Raw genomic sequence first — 14,277 nt, 5'->3', positions numbered from 1 at the left:
ATGGCACCCAAGGCCAAAAACAGCGTCCATTTTCTTATGGAACATTGACATGCACACACAGAGATGTTTGAAAAAAATGTAAAAAGTTTTATTCACTTTCTTTGTCAGACTTTGGTAAAATGCCAGCATCCCTTTGTAAGTGTCAAAGAATTGGCAATGGTGATTTCTTGCTTGGAGGTTAGATTTAGAAACAATGGGTATATGTGACCTTCTGTAAACCTCCCTATTCAACCGTTAAAACATGGGACCCCCTTGCACTAAATTGTGTCATTATGGCACACTAGAAGGATCTTTTGTGCTATCATACGTAGATCTCTTGTATGTACAAGCATACCAAGAGATTGATATAGCTAAGACATTCTCAGAAAAATGTAATTCTACTTCCTATGTCCAACAGTCTTGTCTAACCGCCTGGTCATTTCATGCTCAGATCCAGTTTCTACAAGATTTCTTTTGTGTGAGAACACTGACCAGAGACTTGACCTTTTACACTATGAAAGTGCAGTTATAATTTCTGGTAATCTGTCTTGATGTGATACTTTCCAAGTTATGGTCTAGCTTCAAATCAACAAATTCCCCTGTCCTTGCCCAATGAGGCATTGAGTGAGGGACTTACAACTAAACAACAAATTCCAATGTGAGTATTCAAAGTGCCAGGCTGTCCTCTTGATTATCTTCTTGCTATTTCCTGCTTTCCACATCAGTCCTCCCAACCCAGCCTCTCAACAGTTTCTTTTCTGTCTTGTTCTAAATGGGTCTCACTCTTTGTCAAGCTGAAATTGCTGTTTAAATTTTATGTTTTTGAGGTGGTCTCCAAGAGATTCGGTACAATCTCCTACAAGTAGTTTACGCAATCACACAATTGCTTGAGTGGTACCAGGGCAATTCCTGTAGGAAAATAACTGGTGAATATTTGATGATACACACTGAAATCTTTCAAATCATCAAGACTCATACCTGGATAGAATCTGACAGAGGATGAATCATTGGAATGCATAAAGATGAAAGATAAATTGAGGAACATATCTTCAATTGAAGCAATTTGACTCAGTTGAGGGTAAGGAGCCTGGTACCAGGAATTGGTGCTGTTCAAACTCACTGGTTTCAAATGCTAGGCATGGGGACATGTACAAGCAGACCCAGAAAAGATACATCACCCTTGTAGTGTGAGCCAGTCTGGGCCCGGGGGTGACATATGCTTTCTGTGTCTACTTGTACATGTTATAATGCTCATAACATGATTGCACTGTTCCAATTCACTCAACTGGTATCCAGTAGGTCAGGAGCCCATGAGTACATATTTTTGATTTCCAGATGTTCTACACCTCAGCATGAAACCAGTATTTGGCTAAACATATTATTTTCCTTTCAGACTAGAGGAAGCTAGCTGTGAGTTGACTAATGACATCATTTTTCACAGTATTGAAAAGTGTTTAGTACTGTACCTTGATAATACTAATCAAGATAGACTTTTTCTATCTGGTAACAATCTCAAGATAATGAAGCACTACAGAATCTGAGAGCTTGATGGTGCCACATATGAAGATGAAATTTGTGGAACTTGAGAATGAGTTGTGGTGGTGGCTAGCTTCACTTATCAACTGAAAGAAAACACCTCACAAGTTCAAGAGTCATAAAGGTGAGCAGTGTTATAATATGGAATTAAACTTGCCCTTTCATGTGGGATCATCTGTATCTTCATCAGGTATATTTCCAATTCTTTTCCTTGTATTTCTTCCCTGGAACTGCAACTGATCAAGCCCATGTTTTGACTTGCATACTTTTGGGTCTTGTCAGGTCAGGCTTGCCCAGGAGATTATAGTTTGAAGTCTTCAAATGATCATGTGACTGTCTCCTGAACATGTTATTTTCTTGCCTCAGATTGTCTTGATCTGCTTCAACAGCTGATGCACAAGTTCATCATGGTTCAAAGATGTGGATACAGAATTGATCTATGGAGATCAAACAGTATTCCAGTAGGGATACATATGCAGATGGGTACAGAAAATGTAACCCTCAACCCTCCAATATAGTAACCATGTTCAGATGAAGCGCTCCTTTCATTCAAGTCACGAGATTAACAACGATTCACGTTCTGTTAGATTCAAAAATTCCAAACACGGTGTTAAAGCTACAGAGCTGCATAAAGCGGAAAGCAACACTGCCATGTGGAAGCTGGCATGGAATCCATTTTGGCCAATACCTATCAATAATTCTTGGGGTCATCCCAGGAATATTGACCGACCATGAAAGTGGGATTGCAGTTTGTAAAATCAAACTCAATGCACATAAATTGTACCGTTACAGCACCACCCTTACTCAAATCAAGACACACTTCGGTTACCTCAAATAGATACAAAAGACTGCTGTTTATGAGAACTGTCTTTGCCCTACTTGTGAGCAAGTCTCATTAGATTTCATTTTGCTTTCAGAGGGATTGAACACTGAGTGAAGCCATACTCACGTGAGGTATAGTGACCGAAGTTTGTGTGTACACAAGTAATGAATCAGGAATCAAGAGTTAAATAGTCTAACGTGACACAAATCATGTCTAGCACTAAGGATATCTCCCAAAGGCCACGTCGTGGTAGCACCGACATCCTCATCGTCGCTATCGTCTTCATCAACCTGAGCACAATCATCGTCTTTGCTTGAGTTTTTTTCTACAATCATCAAACCACATCTAATTTGATCAGATTTGGATAATCTTCGGTTCTTCAAATTGGCCATCACATCATCCAACATAGGTCGTATATCTGAGAAAAGGATTCGTTGAGAAAGATAAGGTCCAATAAGGTTAAGTCGAACTGCTGCAGAAAGTATCGATCGAATGTAAAGGAATAGATGAAGATCGATAGAACGAGCTTTGAATCATATCTATCAGCCTGATATCACGATCAATTTCAAGCCGGAGAGACATTTGGAGAATAAGGACAGACCACATGATAAGCCTAGAAGACCACTCGTGAGCGCGTAAGCGATGGGGAAATGTAAGTTTCGTTTACTAGCACGCACTCGTGTTTTCAATACGTCCATCACAGTTTGATCTGCGCTAGAAAACGATTTTGTATAAAGCATCACCATTGCAGCACCTTGTGCAAGAGATGATCTTCTTGTGACTGTATTAAGGCACATAGCATGATATAAACGATCAAGCTTCATAACAGACTCAACCACAGCTTCTGCGTCACTATATTCGATAGCTGTGAAGACACCATTCATGAATGGAATTGATAAAGAAGCGTAATTGACTACGTTAAGCCTAGCAAATTCGGTTAATTCCTTGGTACGTTCGCTATCGGTGGTGATGAACGAGTGAGCCAGATATGATTCTAATCCTGAAGACGAAACAAATCCACCTATAGGTAGGTTAGAGTCTGAGAGGATGTTAATAAGATGTGATTGATACGCTTCAGAGCGTTCCTGAGAGTGCTTAGACTCTTTCTGAGCCATATTTTGAGAAATAACGAAGTGAGGATTCACAAGAGCTTGACTGCTTGGGCAGTGTCTGGCGAGGACTTGATGATGTGGTATTTACACCGACGGCAGCAATCCGACCCGGGTACCGGTCAACATGCCCGCATATCACTTGGAAAGCGGAGTTGAAGAACATATGATGTGCTCATGTGGGGCGGGATGATTACAAAGATATGCCCAGAGAGAAGCAATATGGTTTTTATTATTGATTTAATAGAAGATACATTAGGTGTAATCAAAAATTCTGAGAAAAAACATCGACATGGCGAAATCTCAATAACAAAAAAATCCAACAGTGACCATCAACTCGAACAAAGTTGAATCAAAGTGAAATTCAGGATGTAAAGGAAAATTTGTCGAACCAAGAATAGGATTCAAAGAAAGCCTAACGTTGGATTTGAAAAAAACTGAGCCCCAATAAGAAAAGATTATAAGCAGCAAACATTAAACTGATGACACATTCCATCGGGGAATGTACTACAATAAAAGGGTAATAAGTTCGAGAAGTTAACTTGGGTCTAGCTACCATAGTGAATGGATCTCGAATCCTGTAAAGTTCGAAAACCAGTGATATATCAGAAACTCCGGTCTATATAAGAAGACAAAATCAAAACTGACAATAAATCTTCCCGAAATGGTATCCTTGATGATTTAAGTGCGAGAGTGAGAGGTGTCATTAGACCCAACCAAATATCCACAAAAACAAGCGTGGGCCAGAATGAACCAGAGATGATAGCTAAAAGCCCAGTTTGGTAAATAGTGCCCATTTCACGTCGATTCGTGGCAAGGAGCACGATTTTGTAAATCACTGATGCTGCGATAGTGATTGCTAGTAAAAGATGGAGCCAGGCTAGCCCTGTAGTTGTGGCGCGACGGATCCTTCTGAGTCGAGTAGAGGGGGCTTCTACTCTTGATGCATTGATATAACGGGTAGATCTGAATGGGTTGAGTCGACTGATGATGACGATCATGTCATAAGGAGCAACGAAGGCCCAAGTTTGCAAGCGCCGACGGAAAGTTGGAGTACCTAAAAAGAAACAAATGATTAGCATTCAATACGTGGCATGGAATCCTATTAAAGTTTGAACAAACTTGAGCGGGTACACCAGATTGAGTCACGCAGACTGAAAGCAAAAAGCATCATGGCGGACATTTGAATTAAGTTGACGAGCTGTGATTTTTTCAAGACAGGTACAAGAACTGTGGAAGAAAAGAACTGAAGGGGTATGGAAACGATTCCACAAAATATCAAAAAGCTGAATATCGTTCGACAAATCGGTTCAAAAAGGCCGCAGATTCGTGCGCCGAAGGAGCCACTAGACGCAGCTATCTTGAAAGGTCCAAATCTGAGAGCAGACAGATGGCTCGTGGCAGTAACAAAATCCAATGGAGCAGTACCACATTGGGCTGGCTCTTTGACAACCACACTGCGATAACCTTTTTGATTAAGTAGGGAGACCACAGCTCCATCGTCAATGCAAGAGTAAGCTGGGAATCCGCCGATGTCCCTTAAAGCAGAACGGCGCAAAATAATTCCTGATCTTATACCATGAAGAGTGGTATCGCGAGGACGGACAAGTGTACCTGACATTTCTAGAAGTGTTGCAGTGGGACCTTGCAAAAATTTGGGAAGGTTGTAATACGCCATCGGACAGGCCACAAGGCCGACCATCGGATCTTGAACCATATGGGGGACCAAAGAGCGCAAAAAGCCCAGTTCAGGAATCATCTGGCAGATTATCGTGTTCAATTAAAAGCATAGGTATCAGCATGATTTTTATGGTACGGTAAACTTCTCTATGAGCTGCGTTGGACTTACATCGCCGTCTAAGATCGCAATGAATGGGCTTGGGTTTCGTGGGGTGGGTTGTTGTAAGGCGAATTGGATAGCATATCCGCTGGGGTGACACCGATGTCTCATAGAATCATCACCCACCACACGCTGATACAACAGATTCATAGGCCGATTACGAAAGCGTTCGATTTGTCGTTGAAGATTCGACCCCTGGGAATTGTCAATGACTATCACACGATATCGTGAAGGTGGGTAGTCTAATGCCAAAGTCGCAGCTACAGTGTCCATAACAATCGGGTCTGGAAACCCAGAAGTGATGATGTAGATATCGACGATTGGTAAGTGTGCTTCGCTCTTGATTCTCATGCCGGACACATGTGATGTACGGCGTGGTAGCTGTGATAACACATCGTACAATCCAGATAGTCCTGTTGGGTCGCAGAGGGTGAGAAATGGTATTCAGGAGACTTCCAACACTCAAGATGGGAATTCGGCATTCAAAGCTCACCTAGAGAAGTCCACACAAGACTTTCGAGTGCTAGAAACACCCATGCCTCAGTGTATCTTTGAGAGGTGGTCTTTAGCACCTTGACCATGTATCGATATCGTAGATATAAGTATAAGCCGGCAAGTATGGCGGCCACAAATGAGCTCGCCAATCCTAACACGAATCGAAGCACATTTCGCCCCTCCAGTATGCGTACTTTTTTCTTAGAGATGTGAACTATGTCTTCCGGACTCTATGTCAAAATCAGAGAAGATTTCAGCGTTTCAGATAATATCTCAAATACAAAATGGGGAACGTACAAAGTTTCGAGGATAATCATCGGTGTAATCTTCTTCTTTCGAGAAATCCGAGTTCTGTTTCTCAGATTGAGAAAAATGATCGAAATTCACATAGACACTGTCTACTGCAGTAGACATTGACATCCTATCATTGGCAAATGAATTAGGAGGGGAATGAGGAATCGACGTGCTGTCACTGGTGGGCGATAATCTGTCAGTGCTTGGTTCGAAGGCCATCACTCGTCTACGCCACTGATAGACATATTTGTGGCATGGTCAGTGTTTGTTGCTTAGGTTTGTCTTCAAAAATTCACAAAATAGATTTGGAAGATGGGGACTTGGTTTGAAACAAGGACGTACGTCAATTGAAGCTCTATGAGTGTGCCGAGAGTCCTTGGTTTCCTGTTTGAATTTGTTGATGGTTTTGGAAAAGTCGATATCTACCTGCTCAGGGTTATGCTGATATGACCAGAGACCGAGCGTGAATCAACAAGCAATATCACTCTCATAAAAATCTGATTGAACGTACCTTGGGCGTCGATCCGGTAGGCATGTCTGACGTAGACTCCTTGGGTAACTGCACATCTCCAAAATATCCAGGCGGTGAGGATCCTCCACCGACTGTATCGGTATCTTGCGAGACCGTTTTGGGTTTTGTAGGCTTCACGCCGGAGGAAATTGCCAGAGGAAGAAACTCGTCACCATATAAAGTCTTCATACCCGGTGCTCGGCCATGGCTTCTTCGGTATGAAGGTGGCCGGTCTCTTCGACTTGAACCAGTAACGAGATCAGTTTTTTCCAGGCATTCTCGACTGGTTGTTCCACCCATCCTTATTGAATCGCATGGTGACGCTGCGTCCGTTTGTGTCTGATCTCTGACGCGATGTTCTTGGGATGAAAATATATCTTCAAGTTCATTTAGCTGTTCTTGGCTATTGCTATTGCCTAGATCACCAGCATCAGGATGCTCAATGCCCTCTCCATCCGAGTGCACTCTATATAGAGTCATACTTCGACGTTGAACGAACTTGTCATCGAGAGATGTTGTTAACATGGAATAGTTGTTGGTGATCGATGATGACTGAGGTTCCTTGGGCGACTCGTGAGATTGAGAGAGATCGCCCTCCAATGAGTGTAGACTGGCATTGCTTGATATACGTTCTTCACTAGAGTGGGTCGGTGATGGGCGGCGCCGAGGGTAGGATTGTTCCAACGCCATGTTAAGAAGATCGATTTGCTGGAAAACTGAATGACTAAAAAGAATTATACTTGGGGTCTAGAAAGAAAGAAAGGTATTAGACGGGGTAAAGGAATATTAGAATGGGTTTGTCCATTGAAGCCAGACCATTTGACGAATCAAGACTGGTAGCTTGAGGTCATCCTCGACACCTCTGGCAAGCTAGCCATTGAACAAACCGCATCCGGAAATTGAGGTTTGAGGAAAAGGCTATCAACCATTTGCAGTTCCATTAAGAGACGCCGTGATAGTTTGAATCAAGACAACATCGAGTCGCCTCAAGCTTCTCAAACGACATTTCGTATCATGATAGACTGATATGTCAGGATGTCTCAACTCGATAGCCATAAATGGATAATGACAATTTCCCTATATGGAAATGCTTTGTAGCTGAGAAAATGGTCATGTCTGCCTATTTGGGATAGAAGTCGCAAGTCTACAACTGCCGAATTAAGAGATGATTGTTCAATTTCATTCCGCAAGGATTATTTGGTCAAAGGCACACGTCACGTTGCTGCAGGCATCTGGTTGAGGGTTGATGAAGATCTTGACCTCAGGCTTCCGGATACCCTCCTCAAATTCACAATGACCGGTTTAGGATGATGTAGTGACTTCCAAAGCAATGAATAGGCTTCTGCTGATACTGACCTGCGATCCTCGCTGCAGATATTAGATACGCTTTGTAAAAGGTTTATAACATTGCATATTAGGGATGGTAAAGAATGAATTACACTGCACAAGGCTCATGGAGCTGATGTCGGGTTAAACCACGATTGGTTCCCATAGTGAGCTTCAAAGTGTTCGAGGAATGCATAGTGTAGATGATTGGACACATTGATATATCGTGGCGTCTGTCATCGGTTCTTCGGTCTCTAGAATTCTAATCAATCAAAGCCGAAAAAAATAAGGTCAGCATCTTTGGCGCTCTCCGGTCATTTTGTCTTCAAAGAGTGCTGATTGGGGAAGCCGATAGTAGCATCAGATCTGGCCTTTTTGATTTCACTATCTCTGAGGAAGATGAACGTCACAGTCATGAACACTGTGTCAATCGTAAACCAGGATATTACTGATAAGAGCGACCGGCTCTAACAGCCAAAAACGGTTAAAGAGAACGCATGTCGTGATTGCTTGAACATCTTCAAGATTCATCATCCATTTTGAGTTCTCCCTTTGGACTGCGTCGTCGATAAAATGGACCGTCCAGGGAGATCATCATTGATAACTATCGACGAGATGGAGGAAAGCCAAAAATGAGTATGCGCGTACCTCGTAATTGACGTTTGATTCCGGATCAAGGGGCCATAGTTCTTGAATGCCGAATCGGAAGACTTGATGTCAAGAACTGGAATTGATGGCTGCTTTTTGAACGGCTTTGCTAGCCAATAGACTTAATGATGTTATAGTGAAGATGAAAAGAAGAAATCGACTGAAGGCTGTCCTGGAAAGGTCGGCTTCTTGCTCTGGTGACCTGAAAGCGGCAAATATCTGACGAAGCGATGGAAAGGGCATATCTTGATTCTGGAAGCCAATTGGAAATGTGAACGAGGTAGGCTGGTGTTACTCCTCACTCAAGCTGAAGGAGAAGAACCAAAATTCAACTTGTCGCACCGCGGGGATCAACTTGTTTGAAACCCGATTGAGCTTGTTTTCAGTGTCCGGGTTTGAAATTTACTCAAATCATGAATCTTGTTCACAACTTGTTTGCATTATGTTTGCCAATTCCCCTTGGGCTGAACTCTGTACTCGGCTGGCCCTGTGTATGTACAGTCACATCATACAGCAACATCCCCTTTCACCATTCCTCACCTTCATCCTCATTTGTCAAGCCTTGATCAACCAAAAAAAAGCAGTTCAGCGGGAACATGATAAGCGTTGAGATATGTAGTCAAACAGTTGGAATCACAGGTTTTGAAAGTGATGTGTATGTGTATGTATTGTAGGGTACTCAAGGCAAATCGGCAAACATAATGCTAACAATTTGTGAACAAGATTCACAATTCAAGGAAATTTCAAACCTGGACACCAAAATTCCGCTCAATCGGGTTTCAAACAAGTCGATTCCCGCGGTGTCGGTTGACCAGGTATGGCTTGCTGCGAGCTGCGGCTGATTATACATCTTTCTTCCGAGTCAAAACTCAACTCAGGTTGGATGAGCCCGGTAGCCCGGAGGAACCAGAAGACCCGAAGGCTTGTGGAGGCAGAGAGGCGGCTCGCATTTGAGAGTCGCGAGCCACGCACAGTCGCCAGTATTGAAATTAAATAATTATAGTACAGTCGTTTTCAAAAAGGTTGAAATCGAGGCGTATCAAAAATGGAGAGGTGGACCGTGCGCCACCTGTGAAAGGTATCAAACTTACCTGACAGATCGATCATTAGACGGTATGGAAGTAGTTGTTTGGCCTTCCCTACTCATTCTCTGGTGGCGCAGCGGTCAGCAAGAGTGGCACGTAGAGGCAGTCCTGTGTTCGACTCGGGGGGCCTCTTTTAATGCCAATAGTTTTTGTCTCGACTTGCTGATAGAACAAAAATTATCATATGGAAGCTAACAATGGTACGAGGTATCGTTGTTGTATTTTACGATAACGAGCAGATTGAATAAGAGAAACATGTCAAAATGTGTGATGACAAAAAACAAAGCCAGTCCGGCTCGAACTCAAAAAGGGAGTACCCTCGATACTGGGTTGATCAGGCGTAACGGAGGCTCTCAACCAACATTGCCAATATTCTTTTTGAAGAGCCCTGTGGCTATGCGACTACACCAGCATTTCTGTATGCATATTTGGCACCTTTCACAGGTGGCGCACGGTCCACCTTGCCATTTTTGAGACGCCTCAATTTCAACCTTTTTGAAAACGACTGTACCTTTCTCACGTCCGAAAGCGTCGCACCTGTCATGACCAAATTGGACACATAGTTACCCGCGTACCAAGGTTCTCACCATTCCGTCCGCCCTACTTCACACAAAATCTTATAATTGCACATTATTATTTTACCTTCTTATCTATTATTGATACAAACAAACCGGCCGCCATGCTTGTTACAGATTTGATGGAACAGCTATCTAAGCTAGACCCACACACGCACGCAACATTGACTGTCAGCCAGCTGACCAAGTTTACCACGTTGGCGGCAGATTTTTTCAAGCGCACCAAAGGTGCACTAACCACTTCACCCAATCACGCACCCTATGAATTCCTGAGCCAATGCCTGGAGTCAGGCCAGGAAGACGCCAAGTGGGGCCACCTATGGAACATCGCCTATGATGCCATCCCAACGTGCAATTACGATAGCACGATGTTCCAAGAGAACGGTATTCCTTCACAACACTACCGAAGGCACAAAATATCTTTGACCCTTACCAAACAGTATTTTCAACCTCCTACGAGCCACTGTTTCACGTGCAAGAACGGAAACCAACCTTTGATCCTTGAGCGGCGCAAACCGAAGTTTGGGTATCTATTCGACATAGCAGGGGTTCAAACCGTCCAAACCATCAACTACTATTGTCGACGTAAGTGGCACATTCCCCGTTGCTCCAAAAGGTAGCTGACAAAACAAAAATCGTTACCTCAAAAGACTGCCACACTACATACACGCCATGCTATTATAATGACAAGAATCAACAATTGTACTACACGGAAGAGGAAGGCCAGCCTAAAGAAAGTTTCCAAGTTAGCCAGCATTACTTTATGACTCACCGCCTTGCTGAACACTTCAACCACCTTCAAAACCTAGCCATGTAAGTCCCCAAATTTAAACAACATCAACAATGACTACGCCATAATTATAACTGATATCAAAATCAGAGTTTCGATTTACAACCTAGTCAACTCCTACAATCAAACTCACGCTAACGTAAAGAAGCCGTACCGCAACGACTTCCACAAGGGCAGGTATAACCGACGAATGAGTGCCAACGTTGCATCACTGGCACTCGACATCCATTGATTGATGGAGAACTACGCAAATAGAGGTGTGCGCTTAACGGCGAACGCGAAAGGAACCGATGATAAGCGATTTGAACTAGCCATGCAGCAGCACACCGAATGGTTGCAAGTGGAAGGTAACGGACATTCCGCTCATGTATGTAGTACATGCACCAAAATTGCAATTGACGAATCAACCGGAGAAGGGAAAAGTACGCGTATGTTTCTATACTGTCATATTGGGAGAGAGTGTATACTGAATAAAAAATGACAGTACTACGCGCTGTTGTAACCGACGGCATTACCCTAGGAATTTGGAGTTGTAGCGCATCTCAAGAGCAACTGAAAGCTCTGGATCCCAACACCACAGACGTATGCTGCACCGAACCTCTGGAAAAAGTAAATCATCGATTTTGTCCGACTCACGCCAAGCTATTGGCCAACATATGTCAAGCGCAGCCCTGCATGAACAAAGCGGTGGACGGTACCAAGACCTGTCACCTTGAAGAACACATCGCCGCCAACAAAACCTTCAAAGAACGCAACACGTCACTATTCGGACTTCCACGCCGATTCAATCGTCCCCATTCAAACTTACATATAGATCCCAGCGTACTACTGGAGCCAGAGACTGGTGAGGTCGCACTTTCCGATGAGGACCGGTTGTATTCTGAAGTCGAAGAGAGAACGCGCGAGGGAGCTCGTGATGGCGGAGAAGGTGCCGAGGCTGCAGGAGGGAAGAAGAAGATCTTAATGTCACGAATTCGGACACACAATGAGCAACTAGCGGTGTCATGTTGTGGCATCATAGTAGGCCGTAAGACTTTTTTCAAGTCCAAATCCGTAACCAAAGTTAAGGTGAGTCCAGATAATTACAAAATCTGTACCATCTTGCTCCTCTATTGACGCAATCGAACGCTTACCAGGAGTTCATACGCGAGACCTTTCCGAATAACATGCCACAGATTGTATTTTATGACAATGCTTGTGGCCTTTACTCTCACATACGCGCCAACCCGTTAGACGCGGAAGATTTCAAGGACACAATGTTGCCTGTCGATACGTTTCACATCAAGTCGCACAAAGAGTCGCACACTACATGCCGACTCAACAACGACCCGCATCTTTTTCCTGAGCTGAAAAGGCCAGATGGTAGCTGGAGATTCAATGCTTCGGCTGCCGAAATCACCAACGCATGGTTTGGACGTTTTGACGCGATGTGCCAAAACATGGGACACATCCGATACAATTTTTTTTTAGATGAAATGATACGTCTCCACAACAATCGCCTCATGGAGAAGTTGGAATCTCGTAACAATGTACTTTTTTTGGGCAATTTTGACACTTCCCCTGAAGCAGGTTGTGTAACACATTAGTGATTTGTAGCGCGCACTATCTTATGTTTTATGTTGTATCTCTCTATCATTTTTTATTTATCTCTACCAATGATTCAATGACACTCATTAATTTAAATTTTATATTACCTTTCATGATTGTCTATCATATGTTCGATTTTGTATATGAATGTTTGCTGGTTGATGGTTAAGAATAAATTCAACATCAAATTTTCTACAACTACAACGTCATGGAGTGAGCTGAGCTTCACATACGTTGCATTGGAGTGACCAATGGAAATTAGATAGAAAAAATTAACAAAAAGAGGATGCATTAAGTAGTGTCCAATAAAACAACACGAGTTTTACGTTGATGTGTATGAAAATGATAAAGTAGAGTTATAGAAAAATAAAGCAACAACAAACGAGTAAAGGTGAATATGGCGTCACAAAATGTAACATACATCATCATAATTTCACCGCAACTAGTTCCATCTCTTTGCAAATTTCATTACATACATGGCCACCTCGAAAATCAAAGAATGGCATGTCCATTCTGTCACTGTTTTCTAAATAATATGAGCTGAACAGCAAGTATAAGTTGAATGATTCGTCAGCTGAGTCAATTTCTATACTACACGGTGGTGTGAAGTGATACAAACAAAGTGCAACACACCCTTTATTAAAGCACAATATATTCGAAATGGAACCCCACGTATCACAGTCAATCTGGCCTATCAAAGTTCCACCTTGAGTTTCTTGGTAAGCGTAGTGTACAAACGCGAATATCAACTTCTTCCAAGGGTCAGAAGCAGCACAGTTGTCCCGGAAACACGAGGGATAGACGTAACGAGTCGGAATAGTGCTATGAGACGTTTCACATAACATCCAACGAGGGATATCCACATCAATAGGTCCTATAGATTGCATTAAAGAAACCCGTGGAACCTAATGGAAATAGCGACATCAGCATTCTACAACTCTTAGATATGAAGAATGAAATTACGTGTAACGCCGCTGCCCGGATAAACCATTCGCCGAATTGTTGAGCTAGGTAATTATCGGGTGGATTTTGAGACTTCCACAAACGGAGAAGACTTGATTTGAATTGTCTAAGCATTTGCACCACATAAACGTGAGCATTGGCGATTTCGATAGCCCTGTCCCTACCAGATGTAGCCTTTGCTGACCAGGAATAATGAAACCTAGCTATTCCATCATGTGGCATATCTACCCCGTCACCCTGTAACTCCCTAACACTACACCAAATGTAATCTTTACCGGGCGGTAAAGAAAACTACTGACATAGAAAAGTCCTGAGGCAACAGGAATAGAGCTAAAAATCTGAAAAAATATGCACCTTGTTCCTAGATGTTGAGGCTTCATGATGAGTATTTTTTTGTATTTTACACGCAGATATTGGTTAATGTACTAACAATAAAGGCTGAAAATCATCAAAAACCCACATGTAACAATACCTGAAATTTGGGTCATGATTATGAAGACAATATTTTGTGGTCTAAAAACTTTGATAACTTTTGCAATTCTGCTCCAAATAACTCAACTTTTGGTTCATTCAAAAGCTGAACCCATTCTCCTTTACACTTCATAATGTCAGTAAGGTGCTATCTAGTCATTTGTACGCTCTACATATGTCCAAAAAGTTCTGCATGAATAGCTCTGTAGGACCTTTTTCAGACAGGCTACAGATGTGATGTCTCA

The 14,277-nt window shown here is 42.7% G+C and overlaps 3 protein-coding genes across 3 annotated transcripts; all 3 read right to left on the bottom strand.

The window, feature by feature from the left end:
* Positions 1-2,514: 2,514 nt before the first annotated feature.
* MELLADRAFT_39664 (uncharacterized protein) lies at positions 2,515-3,453 on the bottom strand (the record flags this gene model as incomplete). Its single annotated transcript, XM_007416093.1, has 2 exons — positions 2,515-2,864; positions 2,940-3,453. The coding sequence occupies 2 exons, from the start codon at positions 3,451-3,453 to the stop codon at positions 2,515-2,517; spliced, it is 864 nt and encodes a 287-aa protein (XP_007416155.1).
* Positions 3,454-3,862: 409 nt separating this feature from the next.
* MELLADRAFT_118009 (family 2 glycosyltransferase) lies at positions 3,863-7,277 on the bottom strand (the record flags this gene model as incomplete). The annotated part of the gene is made up of 8 exons (XM_007416092.1): positions 3,863-4,025; positions 4,096-4,504; positions 4,570-5,206; positions 5,297-5,700; positions 5,781-6,012; positions 6,080-6,310; positions 6,419-6,517; positions 6,588-7,277. 8 exons carry the CDS (start codon positions 7,275-7,277, stop codon positions 3,863-3,865), a joined length of 2,865 nt encoding a protein of 954 aa, XP_007416154.1.
* A 1,353-nt stretch (positions 7,278-8,630) lies between these two features.
* MELLADRAFT_93175 (uncharacterized protein) lies at positions 8,631-8,804 on the bottom strand (the record flags this gene model as incomplete). Its single annotated transcript, XM_007416091.1, has 1 exon — positions 8,631-8,804. The coding sequence occupies one exon, from the start codon at positions 8,802-8,804 to the stop codon at positions 8,631-8,633; it is 174 nt and encodes a 57-aa protein (XP_007416153.1).
* Positions 8,805-14,277: the final 5,473 nt, after the last annotated feature.

The sequence above is a fragment of the Melampsora larici-populina genome, assembly GCF_000204055.1.
Source record: "Melampsora larici-populina 98AG31 unplaced genomic scaffold MELLAscaffold_57, whole genome shotgun sequence".
NCBI classification, from domain to species: domain Eukaryota; kingdom Fungi; phylum Basidiomycota; class Pucciniomycetes; order Pucciniales; family Melampsoraceae; genus Melampsora; species Melampsora laricis-populina.
The sequence above is the reverse complement of the archived record's forward strand: the minus strand, read 5'-3'. Positions and strand labels throughout refer to the sequence as shown.